Below are 21,308 nucleotides of genomic sequence, written 5' to 3'. Positions count from 1 at the left end.
CTGACAATGCATAATTCATTCCTTATAGCCAAATTGTCTATTCTTTAATTTTTTACTTTGTAACCATTGTTGAATTACTTACATTTGGATGGTTTCCTGTATACAGCAGTAGGCCTGAGTGCCAGTCTATAGGCTAATGTAATGAACTATCCTGTAACTACCCATGTCTGTACCGGATGTCTGTGTGGAAACTTATGTCCAGTAATAACAAAACAGTCAGTCTTCATGATGGAACAATGTATGATATTCCAATAAATCATACACCAAATTGTTCAGGATGGCCAAGAAAAGTGGGTTTCTGTCTATATGCGTTTGTGTGTTTAAAACAATATGGGGCGTTTAACATAGACTCACAAAACTTGGCATACATATGTAACATGTCAAGATGTACAAAAGACTTCATTAGAGCCATACCCTAAACCCAACAGGAAGTCCGCCATTTTGAATTCAAAGTTCAAAATTTGTGCGATTTTGGCCATTTCCACATCGTACTTTAACAAACTCCTCCTAGAGATTTCATCCGATCAACTTCAAACTCGGTCTGTGCCATCTTAAGATGTTAAAGATGAAAAGTTTTTAAAAGAAAAACTTTTCGTCATAGGGCGTGGCTGGCAGGGCGGCCATTTTGTGCGTTTCAAAGCCGAAACAGGAAGTGGGTGTAACTCACACACATTGGACATTGTCCAACTGGCTCAAAACTTTTTACGATTCATAAGAGTCCAACCTTGAGGACAAATAAAGGCCGATATTTACTTAAAGTCATAGCGCCCCCTAGTGACCCCTAGTAGGCCTAAAAGTCAAGGTGCTATACTTTAACGAACTCCTCCTAGAGATTTCATCCGATGGACTTCAAACTTTGTCTGTATCATCTCAACACCTTAAAGATGAAAAGTTATTAAAAGAAAACTTTTCGTCAGACGGTGTGGGCGTGGCGTGGCGGCCATTTTGAGTGTTTAGCAATGAAAAAATAAATTGTAACTTGAGTGTACGTTGTCGTATCTGCCAGAAATTTCTCACGCTGGACAAGGGTCCAGGCTTGAGGGCCTTCATTGGTGACAATTTGCGGTGTCTGAGTGGCACGCGAATGCACGGTCGCAAGGAACGGTGTCCGTAGGTAACCCCGACGCGCGCAGAGGCACGAGGACCCGTCCATCGCTGCTCGCAGCTTTAATTTTGGTATTGTTTTTACTACTTGTTTGAATACTTACCGTGCTCTCTCGAAAGTAGTAGTAACCTTACTACTACTAGATATTTGTTGTACTACACTCTGCCCCATATTGTTTTAAACACACAAACGCATATAGACAGAAACCCACTTTTCTTGGCCATCCTGAACAATTTGGTGTATGATTTATGTGAATATCATACATTGTTCCATCATGAAGACTGACTGTTTTGTTATTACTGGACATAAGTTTCCACACAGACATCCGGTACAGACATGGGTAGTTACAGGATAGTTCATTACATTAGCCTATAGACTGGCACTCAGGCCTACTGCTGTATACAGGAAACCATCCAAATGTAAGTAATTCAACAATGGTTACAAAGTAAAAAATTAAAGAATAGACAATTTGGCTATAAGGAATGAATTATGCATTGTCAGTGTCCTGACCTTACTGTCCGCTCTCTTCCGTTTTCCTGCTGTTGGCTGCAGTGGTGCATCATGGTGAGCTGGAGGCTGTAAAGCAAAACAATTGTCACCATTCATGTCAGTGCAGAAAATAAAATCTAACCAAGTGTAATTAATCTTATATTAAGATCAAAATATAATTAGGGCCCGAGCGCCGACAGCGGCGAAGGCCCTATTGAAACTGAAGGAATTATTGTTTCTATTTTATTATTTCTTTCTATTCTTTTTCCCGTCAAATGAATTGCCTTTTTGAGGGGCTTAACATATTCAAAAACGCACCAAATTTGGCGGTTGCATCAAGTCTGGTGAAAATTTACGTATTTTCAGGGTTTCGGAAATAGGCGCACAAAAATGGCTCGCTAGCGCCCCCTAGAAAGTAAAATAAAAAAGAGCCCCTGCAGTGCGTTTAACATAGACTCACAAAACTTGGTATACATATGTAACATGTCAAGATGTACAAAAGACTTCATTAGAGCCATACCCTAAACCCAACAGGAAGTCCGCCATTTTGAATTCAAAGTTCAAAATTAGTGCGATTTTGGCCATTTCCACATCGTACTTTAACAAACTCCTCCTAGAGATTTCATCCGATCAACTTCAAACTCGGTCTGTGCCATCTTAAGATGTTAAAGATGAAAAGTTTTTAAAAGAAAAACTTTTCGTCATAGGGCGTGGCTGGCAGGGCGGCCATTTTGTGCGTTTCAAAGCCGAAACAGGAAGTGGGTGTAACTCACACACATTGGACATTGTCCAACTGGCTCAAAACTTTTTACGATTCATAAGAGTCCAACCTTGAGGACAAATAAAGGCCGATATTTACTTAAAGTCATAGCGCCCCCTAGTGACCCCTAGTAGGCCTAAAAGTCAAGGTGCTATACTTTAACGAACTCCTCCTAGAGATTTCATCCGATGGACTTCAAACTTTGTCTGTATCATCTCAACACCTTAAAGATGAAAAGTTATTAAAAGAAAACTTTTCGTCAGACGGTGTGGGCGTGGCGTGGCGGCCATTTTGAGTGTTTAGCAATGAAAAAATAAATTGTAACTTGAGTGTACGTTGTCGTATCTGCCAGAAATTTCTCACGCTGGACAAGGGTCCAGGCTTGAGGGCCTTCATTGGTGACAATTTGCGGTGTCTGAGTGCCACGCGAATGCACGGTCGCAAGGAACGGTGTCCGTAGGTAACCCCGACGCGCGCAGAGGCACGAGGACCCGTCCATCGCTGCTCGCAGCTTTAATTTTGGTATTGTTTTTACTACTTGTTTGAATACTTACCGTGCTCTCTCGAAAGATCATTTTGACTTAATTTAAGAAGACTTTGACTCAATTTAAGAAGACTTATCAAGACCAATTTGCTCAACACACTGGGAGCCAAATTTACTTGTTTTTAGGACAAATCTTCTTTACGCACTGGCAGACAACTTTGCTTGTTTTCAGGATGAGACGTCTTAAGTCAAACTCTTCTTAAATTAAGTCAAATGATTTTACGAGAAAGAGCTAGGTAAGTCTTTTTATACTGAAAACAATACCAACTACTTTTTTGATCTTGATATAAGTTTAATATAACTTGTTTTTTCAGTTTTTGCACTGTGTCAAAGCAATTTGGGAATTAAGCTAGTTTTTTGGCTGAAAACATTACACGTTATACGTTGTAATCCATGCAATGTCATAATAATTAAAAAATACTTTACATCATCACATATGCTATCTTACTTCTCTGTCATAAAATTTTGTCAGGGACTTCAACACCAGTGCTGTAAAGGTACTGCTTGTACTGTTTATGTCTTCTGCCTTTTCCCTGAAACAAAAGACAATTTCAAGACAGTATAGCCAGCCTATAAGATGGTGGAGCTAGCCTACTACTTATCATGAATATCAGGTAGGCTTTCTCCATTGCTTGGCCTGCTACCAGCTATTATCATATTATTATTATCATTATTATTTATTATTAATATTATTATTAGTACTGCTATACTAGGGCCTTCTTCTTTTTATTATTATTATTATTGTAGATTGTAGGCCGACTATTACCATAATTATAAGAAGAACAACAAGAACAAGAAAAACATATCAACAATTTAAAATAATTATACAAATTATAATTACCTTTCTGTGTCTGTATTCTGTTGTCCTTGGTATTTTCTTATTAGTGACCAATAAGTAGGACTTGTACTTTGATTGTACAGGTGGCATATTTGAGTAACCATTGTTGAGCAATGCAACAGACCAAGATTCAAAAATTAAGACTAAGCAGTAGATGGCTACGAATGGACCCAGGAATTGGACCTACCCACCAGTCGGTTCCCACATCCAATCAGTGTACGCAGCATCATCGACATCCAATCACCATGTAGAAGTTTGGGCGGCAATTAGCTACACAGCTACAACGTAGCCAAATAGTAACGGTCAATGTTTGAAATACATCACTGATACTCAGGCGGTAACAAAGTTAGCGGTAACAAAGTTAGCAATGTATGGGTTGTTTTATTTCGTCGATGGGTCCGTTATTGCAGACAGTACGTATAATACAGGATGCATATAGAAATGCTGATATTACAGTCACCTGCAAGGAAGACCTCCAGTCCCAGGAAGGCTGGATAGAGGTGATTTTGCCAGCTAAACGCAGGCAAGATCCGAAGCCGGTTGCAGCCAAACTGCTGTTCATGTCGGGTAAGTTCTAAAACATTGGAAATATTCTGAATACTCTTTGTAACTAACCGACTACTATCATGTAATTTAACGTTACTGATGATGAAGTGCTTGAAACATAGACTGTATATATAGTTTTATAAATACAGTCTGTGGGTTGAAATATGCTAGCCAGCAATGTTAACTAATGCAAGATTGCTAACCTAAGAAAATGGTGGAAGGTGATGTAACGTTAGGCTCGTCATGATGCGTTGAAATATAATTTCTTCAAATACAGTTCTGATATATTATTCATTAATAAGGTGATTGATTAATGTGAGGCAGTTACATTAGAATGAGATAACATGTGCTTCAAGTATATTGGTGTAATTAATAAGTCCTCCTGTAGAGAACGCTCCTCCAGGTAACAATTTGTGGTTCCCAGAACGTTCTGGGAACGGTTCCCCTAACAGACCCATATAGCTTATCTTTGAAGTGTTTGGCTTAAGTTCTAGTGAAGGTTTAGCTAGAAGTATTATGGAATTCGTTGTCGCAATGTAGCATGTCCATTTAATGAAAATTCAGATAATTGGTTAAGTCAAAGTTAATAAAGTCATTCGGATGTTGGGGACAACATATTTATCACGAAGGAACAGGCAAATATATATAACAAATGCAGTTGTGTCAAGGAGACATTTTCAATGTACAGAGGGGGTGGACTCCCGCTGTAACTTGGTACGGACATTACAAGTGCCCAATACTGATGAAAGTAATAAATAAATGAAATGACAGTGACATTCCTGTCTTGAAATTATTATTTTTTATTAATAAAAGGTCACAATTAATTTGTATTTTATGTGTTTCCTGTTAAGTTAATTGTCAAGTTAAGTAAAAGGAAAAAGGTAACTGAAAGTTGTTACATTTAGAATGAACTCTGTTTACAAAGTAATTAATACAAATAATGGGTCTTCTTCACAGAAAACTAAAAAGAAGTAGTCCAGAAGCGTGTTGCTTTGGTCTTCCTTACGTCAGTCTGGCCAGGAGAAGGGGGTGGTGAAGCAAGGACTGACCATAAGCTTGATTTATGACTTAACAGTTATGGAACATAACAGTTTACAAATAATGCTGTGTCATTGTAAAATATGTTTGCCATGGGAGTTACATTGTGAATTTTTGAAGACTTTTCCAAGCTGGGTGCACAAACATTTAGCAGATTTAGCCAGCAAATATCAATTTGAAATGATAAATATTACTTAAAAGTTAGCTATTTTGTAATGCCAGGCATGTTAAGTCAAGATTTAGTCTCCTGTTACAAATATTGTCAGAGTGATGGATCGATGGAGGTGGATTCTTGGAAAGTGTGCTGTAGTCGCAATATGAAGAAATGCACTTCCATCCATCCATCCATCCTCGTCCGCTTATCTGGTGTCGGGTCGCGGGGGGAGCAGCTCCAGCAGGGGACCCCAAACTTCCCTTTCCCGAGCAACATTAACCAGCTCCGACTGGGGGATCCCGAGGCGTTCCCAGGCCAAGTTGGAGATATAATCCCTCCACCTAGTCCTGGGTCTTCCCCGAGGCCTCCTCCCAGCTGGACGTGCCTGGAACACCTCCCTAGGGTATCCTTACCAGATGCCCGAACCACCTCAACTGGCTCCTTTCGACGCAAAGGAGCAGCGGCTCTACTCCGAGCTCCTCACGGATGACTGAGCTTCTCACCCTATCTCTAAGGGAGACGCCAGCCACCCTCCTGAGGAAACCCATTTCGGCCGCTTGTACCCTGGATCTCGTTCTTTCGGTCATGACCCAGCCTTCATGACCATAGGTGAGGGTAGGAACGAAAACTGACTGGTAGATCGAGAGCTTTGCCTTCTGGCTCAGCTCTCTTTTAAATCTAACAGTGCGATAGATTGAATCTAATACCGCACCCGCTGCGCCGATTCTCCGACCAATCTCCCGCTCCATTGTCCCCCCACTCGCGAACAAAACCCCAAGGTACTTGAACTCCTTCACTTGGGGTAAGGACTCATTCCCTACCTGGAGAAGGCATTCCATCGGTTTCGTGCTGAGAACCATGGCCTCCGATTTAGAGGTGCTGATCCTCATCCCAACCGCTTCACACTCGGTTGGCAAAGAAATGCACTTGTAGAAGCTATTAAAAAATGAGTGCAGTTACTTAAAGTGGTGGTGTGGAAATTTTCAAAATCATTCTCTTAAACAAGATGTACGTTGTCAGTCTGGTTCACAGATGGCCAAGATGGACGAACAGCTCAAGAGGGACCTCAAACGGCAACCTACAAGACAACTCAGTTCTACTCCTGCTAGATATGAGTCTGATTCCGACAACACATTATCATATCATCATATCATATTTTTGATCCACCCAAAAAAAGAAAAATGGTAAGTTTAAAAATGTAACTGACTTCATCAAATAATGTGCACTGTTAAGTGCCAGATAATTGTCAGAGTTTACAGTGGTGGATTATAGCCTATTTGTGCTGAAATGCATGTATTAGCAGACCTTGTGCATCAAACCTCTCGACATTCACCAAGTCCCGCATTGGCGCAGCTTCCCGGGGCGTCGGGGATGACTGGCATTGGAGGTGACTGGCATCGGAGGCTTGGGCCCCGTCATAACTGCTTGCAGTTCTAGTTATTATTATTATTTTATTATTATTATTATTAGTCAGTGCTTTATGTTGTCATGGTAATTATTACATGTTTACAAGGCTGGAAGTTCAACAAATCAGTCACTGTGATTGAAGTAGTTTATAAATAATGTCATTCATATAAATTCATGAATCACCTAATTTCATCAATATAATAACATACAGGCCTGGCCTACAGAAAAGAACAGTATGTTTAATATATCTAATATTGTGTTGGTCATAATATACAATGATTTAATGTTTGCCTTTGCGCATCCCAGAAGCAGTGTGTGTGACGCAGCTCTCTGATCTGCTAAAGATACGTGCCAGGTCTATGTTCACACGAGCCACAAGGTGCTCGGACGGCTGGGCAGGAAGCAAAACAGGAGAGCATCCAGTCAATTTACCAAAATACACCCCCCAATATCTTGTATGTCTCCTCTACAACACCACGGACGAGGACAGATTTATCTTGGAGGTTGAAAAACATAATAGACACCACAGATCCTTTTTATAACAGCGGCAGAAAAGTGAAGGCATGGAGTTAATTACAGGAGCGCATGGAGTGGAAGGTAGATACTAGCTTAATAAAGATGTGATTGTTCTTTTAAGTACTTGTAGGGACAATAAAATCTGCAAGTTGGGCAGGCAAGACGGTCCGTAGACGTAGCCTACACTGTAAGTCAGTAGTAGGTTATGTTGAACGAGAGTATGTGAAAACCCCAAAACAGATAAAACTATACTCCTGCTTTTTGAAATGTATTTGTATTAATCCAAAGAACAGTTGAGAATGTACTTCTGCTTCTGATATAAGTTAACCCCAAAACAGCTAAAATATATTTCTGCTCTTGAAACTATAATACTGCTTTTGATTTTGGTTTGTGAGTGTTGATTCACTTTTAAAACTATATGATTGCTTAAAAATATAATCATGCTAAACTTTGTGTTACTGATATTATTATGAAAAATGCTTAGAGACATCTTAGTGTGAATTATTGTGTATAGCTGTCCTTTTGACCCTGCAGCCTAGAGAGGAAGTATGTGCAAGAGGCCGAAGACGGATAAGGTGTGTTGTGTAACTGTCTGCTTGAACCTGCGGCTGGAAAGAGGAAGTACACACAGGAGAGAGAAAGATGTCTGCATTAACGTAGTGATGAACTGAGCCGTTAGATTGTATGTTAGATAGCTAAGTGCATATGCATGTAGGAAACGTCGTCATATGAGATGTTTGTACGTATATCCAAAAATGGTAAAACACACCTCACTGGGATAGGAGGGTTGAACCCCAAGAAATGTACATATAAAAATGGGTGCTTGGCCAAAAACCGGGGCTCTTGGGCTTATTTCCCTTGCTGTAGGGAGATCCTGGGCTCTATTTTAATGATCTGAAACGCAAGTATGAAACGCAAAACGCAAGTAGCTTTGTGGGTGGATCTCGAGTGCTGTTGCTATTATACCGGCGGGATAAATGAGTCTTGCGCCGGACGCAAATCTAAAATGGGTTGGTCTGAAGTAGCTACACAGCAAATTTTAGCCTTTGGAATAAACTCTCTGGGAGTTCAAATCAACTCAATTTGAGTGTACATGTGTGACCATCAAATAAACTCTAGGGCAGAGTTAAAGTAACTATTTTGTAGGAGTTGATCCTTTAACCCTTTTCAGGAGTTAAAACTGAACTATTGTGGGAGTTCAACACTAATCCCATGTAGAGTAAAATAGAACTCTAACCTTGAGTTAATTTTAATGTTAACTCCTTCATAGTGTTAACAATCAACACTTAAAGTATGTTTTATTTAACACTTATAGAGTTGATATAAAATAAAAGGTTTTAGATGAAAAAGACTACATAAAACAAAAAAACAATACACCATTATTACTACAAATATTTATTTGTATTGACAAATCCATACAGTGTTTAACAATCCATGCTTGGATACTTACTTACGTAACAAGTTATATTTTGAATAGAAGTGCCTTATTTACTCACAGCATGAACATTTTTTTTTCAGCAAACATTCACTTCAACAATACAACTTTCTATAACAACATACAATGTGAATCACACCCATAGGACATTTGGGCAATATACCATTATTACTACAAATATTTATTTGTATTGACAAATCCATACAGTGTTTAACAGTCCATGCTACAAGTTATATTTTGAATAGAAGTGCTTTCTTTACTCACAGTGTGAAAAAATGTTTCAGCAAACATTCACTTAAACAATACAACTTTCTAAAACAACATAAAAATGTGAATCACACCCATAGGACATTTGGGCATCAAATGATTTGAAATGCTTTAATCTATCCCTTTCTAGAACCAAAACCTTCCTATGGATGCTTTCACTTATTTGGAAAGAGTGGAAATGGTCATGGAAACAAGTTTCATGTTCAACCAAAACAAAAACAACTTTCCCACTGTGCAAAATGATAGAGGTTAATTTACTGAACACTGGCATGTTTTCATCAGTGCTTGTGCAAACAAAGAGGCCAACACGATATTCAACTCCACAATTTACCCAGTTTGTGAGGTTGACAGTGGCTTGTGCATCAATGTGCAGATATGCAGATATCTCTTCTGCATATTCTAGTGTCTCAAGTAAACACAGTTTGACTGGACCAGATTCAACCGCTTTTGAAGTTAAGCATTCCCAATGATAAGCTACTGCAAATTGGTGTTTCTTTGCAAGTGACACTGTCAAATTCTTAAAGTTCTTCACACAATCTTTGAAAAATTTGTGTTTGGCTTCGAATCTCATAGTCCAGATATGAATGAGTGGTCCAATTTTTCGAATGCACCTTGGATAGTGGACCATGAAATGATGTTTTGGTAACAAGTTCTTTGATGGATACAGTTCTTTGAAGAGTTTGTGATTTTCAATAATCAGGTACTTTAAGTACACAGTCATTCCTTCAGTGATTGAGTATGAGAACACAATGTTTATAATGTTCAGCAACAACAGCAACAAGTGCCAGTGCAAATCATCCTCTGGTACCAGGTCACCAAATATCAAAGGTACAGTATGTTTGTGATCAAACCAGTGTTTGTGATGCATTTAACCCTATTCCATGTCCTGCAGAGTCAAGGTTAATATTTGTAGGCTTGTTTTTCTTTTCCAGATAGCCATAGTTAAAGGCATACATCCTATTTAACAAGCTTTCCTTAGAGATGAAATGTTCAGTCAAATAAAGAAATAGCAACTTCACCTCATATTGACTAACCCCTTCCAAAATATCATGCATTATGTCAACTGCATAATTTTCTGCAACATTGAAATATTTCAATGTATTAAGTATGCTCTTTCTCTTGATGCCAAATGAAGAAGTTAATGTCTGATCATCTACCAAACTCATATAATGCTGATCATTCAGAACTGGTGATCTTAAAGTCAAACTTGGGTCATCTTCTGAGAAAATTGACTGAGCTGAAGATTTATCAATTAAGCAAAATCTACAGAAATAATTTGCACTAAATGACTCCAAGAACCCAAGAATGGTATGCATACCCAAGTTATCACCAGTAATTTGTGCAAGAGTGCCACATACAGAAACATCAGCAAATGGTACTGCAACCCCAGTAGTCTCTAATATTTTCAAGTCCTTTACTAAGGGTCGCAGTATTTCATCAATTCCGTATTTCTTAGCATCTTGTGCATGAAACAATGACACAAGATGAATGTTCATTAAGGCAGAATTCACCCTGGGGGGAAGATTTCTAAGGATAAAGTAAAAGCAGCCAACTTTATGTATACCTTTTTTTGAACCTAGTGGATTTGCACACTCAAAGTCATCATAGTACAGTTGGATTTGAAGGGCAAACTTACTACTCGAAAACAAAGGATGACTTTTGAAGTAGCTTCCATCACAGAAGTCCTCATATTTATCACACTGAGTACATGTTTGCATCATCTCACAAATACTGTCATTCTTGAAAATGAACTGGAGTGTTTTCAGTATGGGAATATATATGAACTTGTCATTGATTGGAACTTGCTCATAGGTTCCAGTTTTGCTATTTCGTCTGATATCATACCTTACTCCTAGGCGCTGTTCAACTGGCTGTTCAATATCCCATTTTTCCCTGAAATACTTCTTCCATTTGCTATCCGTATTCAACTGGCTAAAAGGGTTGTCCATACTTTTAAAAAGCTCTTCTACGGCTGATCTGGAGGGATTGTCAGCTGGAAGTAAGTTCAATACTTGGTCCTGAATATTAGACTGCAAATCTTCCACAAATTCCTGTAAATTTTCAATTGTAGAAAGAATTACAGTATTGGGTACACCGCTTCCCAAAAGTTTGCCTATGATGGAGGCACACATATCTTTGCTGTGAGTTGACAGTGAAGGGCCTGCTTCAACATTTTGGCATTGTGATGAAGTAGAGGGTGTTTCATCATTTAAGCACTGAGAATGATTGTGCATTTGAGTGTCATAGTTGGAAGGGGTTTCATGAGGTACACATGTGTTGTCAGTAGGATCATGTATCTTAATTAGATGTCTTCTAAATCCAGAATAACTTGAAAATTGCAAGCAACATCCTATTTGACCAAATTTTAGTCTCAAATTTTTCCCAGAATACATTGCATGAATTAGTTTGAGATGCCTGAACCTTCTCCGTGAACCATCACCTTATCGTGGTGGAGAGGTTTGTGTGTCTCTGTGAACCTGAGGGCTGTGTTGTCTGGAGCTTTGTGCTCCTGGTAGGGTCTCCCAAGGCAAAGTGGTCTCAGGTGAGGGGCCAGACAAAGAATGGTTCAAAAACCCCAATGAAGAAGCAAGGTAGAGATGGAGTGACCCTGCCCGAGGAAGCCCGGGGCCCCGTCTGGAGCCAGGCCCAGACGGGCGGGCTCGTCGGGCGAGCGCCTGGTGGCGGGTTTGCCACGGAGCCCGGCCGGGCACAGCCCGAACAAGCTACGTGGCTCCCATCTCTCCAGCCCATGGGCCCACCACCTGTGGGAGGAACCGTTGGGGTCGGGTGCGATGCCACATGGGTGGCAGTGAAGGTCAGGGGCCTCGACGGACCAGACCCGGGCGGCAGACGCTGGCTCTGGGGACGTGGAACGTCACCTCTCTGTGGGGGAAGGAGCCGGAACTGGTGCGGGAGGTGGAGCGCTACCGGTTAGATCTGGTGGGGCTTACCTCTCGCACAGTCTCGGTTCTGGAACCATACTCCTGGATAGGGGTTGGACTCTTTTCTTCTCCGGAGTTGCCCAGGGTGTGAGGCGCCGGGCGGGTGTGGGGATACTCACAAGCCCCGGCTGAGCGCCGCTGTGTTGGAGTTTACCCCGTGGACGAGAGGGTCGCCTCCCCACGCCTGCGGGTTGTGGGGGAAAACTCTGACTGTTGTTTGTGCATATGCACCAAACAGGAGTTCGGAGTATTCGGCCTTCTTGGAGACCTTGACTGGAGTCCTGCATGGGGCTCCAGTGGGGACTCCATTGTTCTGCTGGGGGACTTCAACGCACACGTGGGCAATGATGGAGACACCTGGAGGCGTGATTGGGAGGAACGGCCTCCCTGATCTAAACCAGAGTGGTTGTTTGTTGTTGGACTTCTGTGCTAGTCATGGATTGTCTATAACGAACACCATGTTCGAACATAGGGATGCTCATAAGTGTACCTGGTACCAGAGCACCCTAGGGCCGAAGGTCAATGATCGATTTCATAATCGTTTCATCTGATCTGAGGCCGTATGTTTTGGACACTCGGGTGAAGAGAGGGGCAGAGCTGTCAACCGATCACCATCTGGTGGTGAGTTGGGTCAGGGGTGGGGAAGACTCTGGACAGACCTGGTAAGCCCAAACGTGTAGTGCGGGTAAATTGGGAACGTCTGGAGGAGGCCCCTGTCCGACAGACTTTCAACTCACACCTCCGGCGGAGCTTTTCGTGCATCCCTGTGGAGGCTGGGGGCATTGAACCCGAGTGGACAATGTTCAAAGTTTCCATTGCTGAAGCTGCGGCTAGGAGCTGTGGTCTTAGGATCTTAGGTGCCTCAAGGGGCGGTAACCCACGAACACCGTGGTGGACACCAGTGGTCAGGGAAGCCGTCCGACTGAAGAAGGAGTCCTTCCGGGATATGTTATCTCGGAGGACTCCGGAGGCGGTTGCAGGGTACCGAGGGGCCCGAAGGGCTGCAGCCTCTGCCGTGAAAGAGGCAAAGCAGCGGGTGTGGGAGAAGTTTGGAGAAGACATGGAGAAGGACTTTCGGTCGGCACCAAAGTGTTTCTGGAAAACTGTTCGCCACCTCAGGAGGGGGAAGGGGGAACCATCCAAGCTGTGTACAGTAAGGATGGGACACTGTTGACCTCCACTGAGGAGGTAATAGGCGGTGGAAGGAGCACTTTGAGGAACTCCTGAATCCGACTAATACGCCCTCTATGTTAGAGGCAGAGCTGGAGGATAACGGGGGATTGTCGTCGATTTCCCAGGCGGAAGTCACTGATGTAGTCAAACAACTACACAGTGGCAAAGCCCCGGGGATTGATGAGATCCGTCCAGAAATGCTCAAGGCTCTGGGTGTGGAGGGGCTGTCCTGGTTGACACGCCTCTTCAACATTGCGTGGAAGTCTGGGACGGTGCCAAAGGAGTGGCAGACTGGGGTGGTGGTTCCTCTTTTTAAAGGGGACCAGAGGGTGTGTGCCAATTATAGGGGTATCACACTTCTCAGCCTCCCTGGTAAAGTCTACTCCAAGGTGCTGGAAAGGAGGGTTCGGCCGATAGTCGAACCTCGGGTTGAGGAGGAACAATGCGGTTCCGTCCTGGGTCGTGGAACAACGGACCAGCTCTTCACTCTCGCAAGGATCCTGGAGGGAGCCTGGGAGTATGCCCAACCGGTCTACATGTGTTTTGTGGATTTGGAGAAGGCGTATGACCGGGTCCCCGGGAGATACTGTGGGAGGTGCTGCGGGAGTATGGGGTGAGGGGGTCTCTACTCAGGGCCATCCAATCTCTGTATGACCAAAGTGAGAGCTGTGTCCGGGTTCTCGTAGTAAGTCGGACTCGTTTCAGGTGAGGGTTGGCCTCCGCCAGGGCTGCGCTTTGTCACCAATCCTGTTTGTAATATTTATGGACAGGATATCGAGGCGTAGTCGGGGTGGGGAGGGGTTGCAGTTTGGTGGGCTGGGGATCTCATCGCTGCTCTTTGCAGATGATGTGGTCCTGATGGCATCATCGGCCTGCGACCTTCAGCACTCACTGGATCGGTTCGCAACCGAGTGTGAAGCGGTTGGGATGAGGATCAGCACCTCTAAATCGGAGGCCATGGTTCTCAGCAGGAAACCGATGGAATGCCTTCTCCAGGTAGGGAATGAGTCCTTACCCCAAGTGAAGGAGTTCAAGTACCTTGGGGTTTTGTTCGCGAGTGAGGGGACAATGGAGCGGGAGATTGGTCGGAGAATCGGGCGCAGCGGGTGCGGTATTGCATTCAATCTATCGCACTGTTGTGACGAAAAAGAGAGCTGAGCCAGAAGGCAAAGCTCTCGATCTACCGGGTCAGTTTTCGTTCCTACCCTCACCTATGGTCATGAAGGCTGGGTCATGACCGAAAGAACGAGATCCAGGGTACAAGCGGCGAAATGGGTTTCCTCAGGAGGGTGGCTGGCGTCTCCCTTAGAGATAGGGTGAGAAGCTCAGTCATCCGTGAGGAGCTCGGAGTAGAGCCGCTGCTCCTTTGCGTCGAAAGGAGCCAGTTGAGGTGGTTCGGGCATCTGGTAAGGATGCCCCTGGGCGCCCCCTAGGGAGGTGTTCCAGGCACGTCCCAGCTGGGAGGAGGCCTCGGGGAAGACCCAGGACTAGGTGGAGGGATTATATCTCCAACCTGGCCTGGGAACGCCTCGATCCCCAGTCGGAGCTGGTTAATGTTGCTCGGGAAAGGGAAGTTTGGGGTCCCCTGCTGGAGCTGCTCCCCCCGCGACCCGACACCGGATAAGCGGACGAAGATGGATGGATGGATGGATGCCTGAACAGAAGTAAAACTGTATCAAAGGATGACGCACAAAGGATACATCTGAACATGTTTGCTGCTTTAGCAAATTAGTGCTTGTTTAACAGCTTTGCTCTTAACTCTTTGACTCTTGGAGTTTCTTCTGTTGTCCCTATATCGATATTGTACAGAGTAGTCTGCAGGAATCTGTACAAGCTTGACAGAGCATCATCATATTGCACACTGAAAACAAAATGGGACTTGAACAGCTCATCAAATGCGCCCAGAGATGTAGAAGACTGACATGGAAGAAGCTTTCTATCCAAGACTATGTAGAAGGTGAAAACCTGTGCTTTTGAAGTCCCCGTGGCCAGCAGATACGGTTGGGGGTTTCCTTCGATCGTCATGAGATGTTCTTCAAGGCTGTGGCAAGACTGAAACACAAAGGAAAACATCTTCACATAAGCCATTAGTTTAAAAAATAGACACAATTTGAAATTGAATTCTATTGTTTTGACAAACCTTGTGAAATTTAACCAAATGATCAGTTGCCTCTCCAACACTGATCTTTTTGGGCCGCTTCCTTCCAGCTGGTTGAGGAGTTAGCAGATGGAGCAATACAAGAAGAGATGCCATGTCGCTGTCCCACTCTGCAGACAGGGTAACACAATTTAATTAAGAATGCATTTCTTCACACTTCTACCTCGTGGAGGTCAAAGTTACCCATCTTCTGCTATTCATTTAACCTCTTAAACATCACTGCTCAGAGTAGGCCAAACAACACAAACTTGTGCTGGTTTTGGTGAATATTTCCACTTAAAAGAATAGCGCAGCTATTAAATCAAGTCTTATGTTTGAATATTTCAGAGTCAAACTATCACAGAGCTTCAATGAAGAGCTGCAACAACATGACACAGCCTAACAGAGGTCACTGTCAGACAGGATTGTACAACTGTATGTCCAGCTGAAATCAAATTTAGTTTTCCTTTTGTAGTCAAAAGTAATGTTAACGTGTTATTCAAATGTATTAAGAGAAAGAAAGAAGGTCTTTTTTTTTGTAAGCAGTTGAGATTTTTTGACAACTCATTACTAAACTAATGAAGTATGACTGTTGTAGTACCTGGCTCATCAGCAGTGTCAGATTCTTCATTCAGGGCAGATTTCAGCTGTTTTTTCAGGAGAGACGTCTCTCTGACGGTCCTGGCCTCTTGAATGACTTTGTCTTTAAAACTGGTGTTCCATTTTTCCAGGAACCTGGAAGCAGTCTCTGATCCAAACATCATCAAGAAGTCTTGCAAAATCTGATAAAAAATAGGAAGACCTTCATTTAAATAACTTAAAGTAAAGCAAATAGATTACATACAAATTCACACTAGTTACTTACCAGTCCTTTAGTGTCCAAGAAACGAGGAAACATTTGAAGTATGTCTGCCGATTGCTGTGGGTCATGGAGCATCTTTTGCCGATAATGGAATGTTTCTTTCATCTTCTGGAAGACAAAGTCACGGTCAGTGATGTGGTGAAGAAGAGACATGGCCTCCATACATTCATCTCCTGTTTGCTGGTCATCTATGGATCCAGATGTTCTTGACGATGTGGGACCTCCTTTCAGCTCCACTCTGTTACGGGATGCAGATGAGGTTTTGGATTGACGCTGCGCAGTTTTTATACGCCACTCAAGAAAGCCTTTGTTGCTTTGCATGTCATAGAAATGTTCCTGAAGATAAAAGAGTATTTCTGGTTGGAAGGCAGACAATAACAAGTTTGTGATGGATGTAGTGTATATATGCTGTATACACAAAAGATCAACAAACCAAAATGGAACTGCCAACATTAGTTTACAGTATGGCTACAATGCAAACTCACATATCCCTTTTTTGAGTATGGGTCTTTCAAAAATGGGAAGAGCGACACAATCCCAAAGGCATGAAACTCCTTTGTTGCTTTACTTACAGCTCTCCTGAAAAAAAGCAAAGGTTTTGAATGTAATAGCATTCTTGCCTCTTCTACAAATATGAATTTCAGGCTATTAACATTAAGCGCCCTATTTTAATGATCTAAGCCCGGGGTGTCAAACTCATTTTCACAAAGGGCCACACTGGAAAAAGAGAATCCCACCAAGGGCCAGACATGTAGAGTTGATTGACATGCTTTTGTTACGGCATGTCACTTTCTTTTTTTACATTTTGGTAGGTTTTTTTCCTTGTTCCGACTTGTTTGTGGCTTTCTCAGACATTTGTCACCTTTTTGTAAATTTGAAGCATTTTCCGACATTTTTGTTGACATGAAGCCTACAAAAGTCATCAAAAGAGTTCCTTAGCCATCATAGAATTTAGCAAATCAAGCAAAACAATGATACATTTTTTTAACAACCACCTGTTTCACAGCCTGAATATGAAAACTCTGATTCTGGGGGGGATTTCTGAGTCTCAGAGTCGGAAAATCTGCCATATTCTGCTTGGATGTCAGGTAATTGCAGTTTAAAAAAACACTTTCCTGTGTTTTTGGTTTGGCGCACAACTAGGCGGCCAAAATTTATTGGGAACCCAAATTGATATACGGGCCGGATCTAAATCTGCACGGGGCCAGATTTGGCCCGCAGGCCTTGAGTTTGACATGTGATGTAAGCGCACGGCGTGAAGCGCATGCCACAGGTGTGTTTAGGGCGTGTCCAAATCCACTTTTGCTAGTTTGACGGCGGAAAATAGGTTCCGTGCGCATGGTTCTAAAGGGTTGTACCTAATGTCTTCATTATTCATAGGTTTGTTTTGGGCGTAACATGCAATAAACCAATCAGAGTGGCATCTCCCATTGGCGCGATCACTTCCCGCTGCCTCAAGATAGCAATACACCCAGAATGCACCCAAACATTCCTCCCTGTAAGACTAGCCACCCATGGGTGCAAAGATGGGCACAGGTGCATTTGCTACTTAAACGACGTGGACGCTGGACAGGAAATTGACAACTGTGTCGGTCTTAAACTAGCAAAGACACTTGCGTCGAGTTTTGTGCTGCGTAGGGTGCAAGATAGGACTGTAAGTCTCTTACCCTTCCTTTTCATGCATGTGAGCTACAATGATGTTCACCAATAATTGCCTGGTGGAATCTTTCAAACTCCTAGTCTCTTCATACTCTTTGATCACAGTCATCCCTGCAGGCTTGGAAGTGAGAATCTGCTCCACAGTTTAAATACAACCGATAAATGCAAAACAATTAACAAATTAAACAGGTATTGCAATACATTGATCACACAGATAATAATTTGCAATGCGTTTCAATTCCTTAACCCAAATCTAAGCTTGGTTTTGAGGTAAGGACAACTAAAGAACTGTAAAAGTAAGGTTATAAATTTACATTTCTTGCACGGGTAAATTCCATGACAGGTTGAATCATTTGAAATCCAGCATCACTTGTGTCACTACTTAGACTGCTTGAGATTGACAATGTATCTGTTAAACTTGGAGAGGAAGGCCCTTCCCTTTCTTGCTGCAGGACAGGAACATCTGAGGATCACAAAGACAGGATACAGGGCACATTCAATCAAAAAAATCAACCACCACAGATGGTAATTTTGTATTTAATTATAAATATTTTCTAAAATCCTGCCTACCGCAAGGTGTAAGTGTCACAAATTCTGTCAGATCGGCACAGTTAGTTGTGTTTGTGAAAGATTCTAATAGTGGGATCTCTGAAATGCAGATACAGGAGAGTTCACTTACTACTAGACTACTACTTTTTGGATTGTTTTGTTATATCAGCCAAACATTAAATATGTTACTTTCAAAGTCAAAATACCAATCTCCCAAGTATCACCTTACCATTTTCACTGTAGATGACAAAACATATTTCTTTGGCTGTTGCAAGTTCTGGAAAGACATCCTCGTCCACCTCTATGCCTTGCTCATCTGTGACTTTTAGTGGTGTACTTTCTGGTATGAGAAACTTCTGCTGAACTAAATAATAACAAGCAACATTTCATTAAAAATGTATTACTTCTTCCTCTTTAATAACTTTGTAAGAAAACATACATCGCTTACCTGCACTGATAAAGTCTGAGAAGCTGACGTCTTCCATTTTAACATATTTCTTTGTCCCTCCGCATTTTACCTTTATCAACATCTTGGCCACTTGAGAAAAAAAAAACACTTTATTTTGATAAAGTATTTGTAATATTCGGCCTTACACACCAGGGACGTTTTTTTCGTGCGGTAAATTTGCAGAAAAAAACAACAACTATATATATATATATATATATATATATATATATATATATATTTTTTTTTTTTTTTTTTTTTTTTTAACTGTTGGTAAAGTTTAGCAACTGAGACGACCATGTCCTCGCCATTTACTTAAAAATAGGCATTCCAACTCAGGAGACAAGTTGCTGGCGAGGCTGTTGTTTTAACCAGAATTGTAGGGCAATGTATGAGGCATTACCTGTTTTATTCCTTCAGCGTAGCTAGGTAAAGTCATTCCTTCAGTGTAGGACAGGGCCGTTATCGTCCTTAGCCGTACACTCTACAGCTTAAAAGTAATCTAAAAGAAACAATGCAGGTTAAGTAAATTGATAGAACTAGCAAAACACACAGAAACCGAAGTAATGAGGAGTATAACGTTGCCGTTAATTTCATGCAGTAGCTAAGTGCGTAGCTAGCTAGCTAAGTTACGAGTAAAATGCGACAAACCATGAAGTTATATTCAGCACGTTCGACAAGTTTGGGCCAGGCATTAAACTCTGCAGCTAGCTATAAGTTAGCTAGCAAGTTTTTCCTAGCAAAAAATATACTAATGTGTTACACTGACAAGTTAAAACTAAAGAAATGCGGTATATAAAGACAGTACATTTACAAGAGAGTCCTTTACAGACTAACCTAACGTTATAGTTTGAGAAATAAAATGGCACATGTTACGTTACCTGCCTCACAACGAAGTCCAAGTGAAGGCTGTTCGGCGTGGCAGCAACAAAGCTGTAACGTGAATGTGCGTTATGAATCAACACCAGTTGGCTAGTTGAATCACGTTCCTCAACACCCAATGAATGAACACCGAAATATAACACCATCAAAGAGTATCCCTGTACAAAACCTGTAGTCTAATTTAGAAAATAAACTCAAAAATCTAACACTTAACACTCTTTTTGTTTAACTCCATATTATTCAACTCCAGAAATTTGCTGTGTAGGTGTGGTTTGGGCGTAACGTGCAATAAACCAATCAGAGAGTCATCTCACATTCAATTTAAGAGCAGGCGCGCTTGTTCCATGGCGGATTGCTATTATGATGGCGGATTTGCCTGGCGCACGCCAGTGGGAGCTGTCCGGGATGCGGCAAAGTAATAAATGCCCGTCTTGGCCGGGTGGCGCTGTTGCTGCGGCCTCTCGGGCGCATCTCCTCAAGTCTGGAGAGGATTGCTGCAGCCATGGAGCGTGGGCCTCCAAACGCACCACCTGCACCTGTTGTGCCCCTTCCTCTTCCCCCCACTCCATCACAACAAGCCACAAAGAATGCTGCAAGTTTTTGAGGACTGTACTGTAAAGTGCCTCCTGATCTATCCAAACACCTGAAGCGCGTTTTCAGTAATATTTTTCCTTGTAATTATGTATGGTTTGCAAAAATAGGAACTGCTGCGTCCGTTTAGATGAGAGAAGTGTATGCGCATTGTCCACACGCTACATTATGGCCAAGCATGCGCCCCTAAAAAAGCCTCTGAATAACGCGCTACTGACTTTAGACTAGCGCCACCGACTTTAGACCAGGTTTTTCCTGGTCAGTGGCGGAATGGTTTTCTGAAACTGCAAAATAGCACCAATAACGTGCATGCGTTGGTGTACAAAGTCAATTGCGCTGGGTGCAAGATAGGGCCCCCTGTGTCTTAAGAGCGTTTTTGAGTGATTGAACTTAGTTCATTTTTCCATTCATTCATTTTTTTGCTTATTTGTTTTGTCTTGTTAACTTTTTGCTTCAAATAAAATAAAACCACCTGTGTTCTTCTTGAGCTAGGGGACCCAAAAAACCTTGCAAGTCTTTTTTGCCTTTTTAGAAGACTTTTTTCCTTTTTTTCTCCTTGTCCTCCACTTCACCCGTGTGAGCGGGGGACACCCTGAAAGGCGAAGTGGGGACTCCTCTTTAACCGCGTGGTTTGCACCAACCCCGGGGACCGATCTGACAAGTGGGCCTTTGATCCTCCAGCTGAGCGGAAGCTTCTCTGACCAAGGCAGAAGTGGCTGTCTGAGTGTGAGTAATCAATTGTAATTGTTTGGTTGTAAAGATTTTCTGTGTGCTGTGTATTTCACATACGTGTGTGTGTGTGTCTCTCTAAAAATAATCTAAACCATAGGGAAGTATCTGAACTAACTCCTTTGAACTTATAATATTTCTGATAATATAATTTCAATCAGGAGAGACTCCGTTGCAGATATGCAAACGTTTAATAGAAGAACCAAGTACATAGACATAGTATATGGAACATAGTAGTTT

The 21,308-nt window shown here is 42.2% G+C and overlaps 1 protein-coding gene and 1 pseudogene across 4 annotated transcripts; both read right to left on the bottom strand.

The window, feature by feature from the left end:
• LOC114565239 (uncharacterized) overlaps positions 1-6,893 on the bottom strand; it is a 14,080-nt pseudogene extending 7,187 nt beyond the window's left edge.
• A 1,931-nt stretch (positions 6,894-8,824) lies between these two features.
• On the bottom strand, positions 8,825-20,004 carry LOC114564737 (uncharacterized). 4 transcript variants are annotated; one of them, XM_028592247.1, is made up of 13 exons: positions 19,748-20,003; positions 19,270-19,368; positions 18,870-18,959; positions 18,651-18,785; positions 18,443-18,520; positions 18,187-18,335; positions 17,881-18,017; positions 16,699-16,792; positions 16,217-16,549; positions 15,953-16,133; positions 15,355-15,482; positions 14,875-15,266; positions 8,825-11,520 (listed from the first exon to the last, which is right to left on the bottom strand). In XM_028592247.1, exons 3-12 carry the CDS (start codon positions 18,949-18,951, stop codon positions 14,943-14,945), a joined length of 1,641 nt encoding a protein of 546 aa, XP_028448048.1. In that variant the 5' UTR covers positions 18,952-18,959; positions 19,270-19,368; positions 19,748-20,003; the 3' UTR covers positions 8,825-11,520; positions 14,875-14,942. The 4 variants fall into 4 exon arrangements, with proteins under 4 accessions (XP_028448048.1, XP_028448050.1, XP_028448049.1 ...); XM_028592249.1 differs by having other exon boundaries at positions 17,881-18,005; XM_028592248.1 differs by having other exon boundaries at positions 19,270-19,350.
• Between the last annotated feature and the right edge of the window lie 1,304 nt (positions 20,005-21,308).

This window comes from Perca flavescens, chromosome 12 (assembly GCF_004354835.1).
Source record: "Perca flavescens isolate YP-PL-M2 chromosome 12, PFLA_1.0, whole genome shotgun sequence".
In the NCBI taxonomy this organism is placed as follows: domain Eukaryota; kingdom Metazoa; phylum Chordata; class Actinopteri; order Perciformes; family Percidae; genus Perca; species Perca flavescens.
The sequence above is the reverse complement of the archived record's forward strand: the minus strand, read 5'-3'. Positions and strand labels throughout refer to the sequence as shown.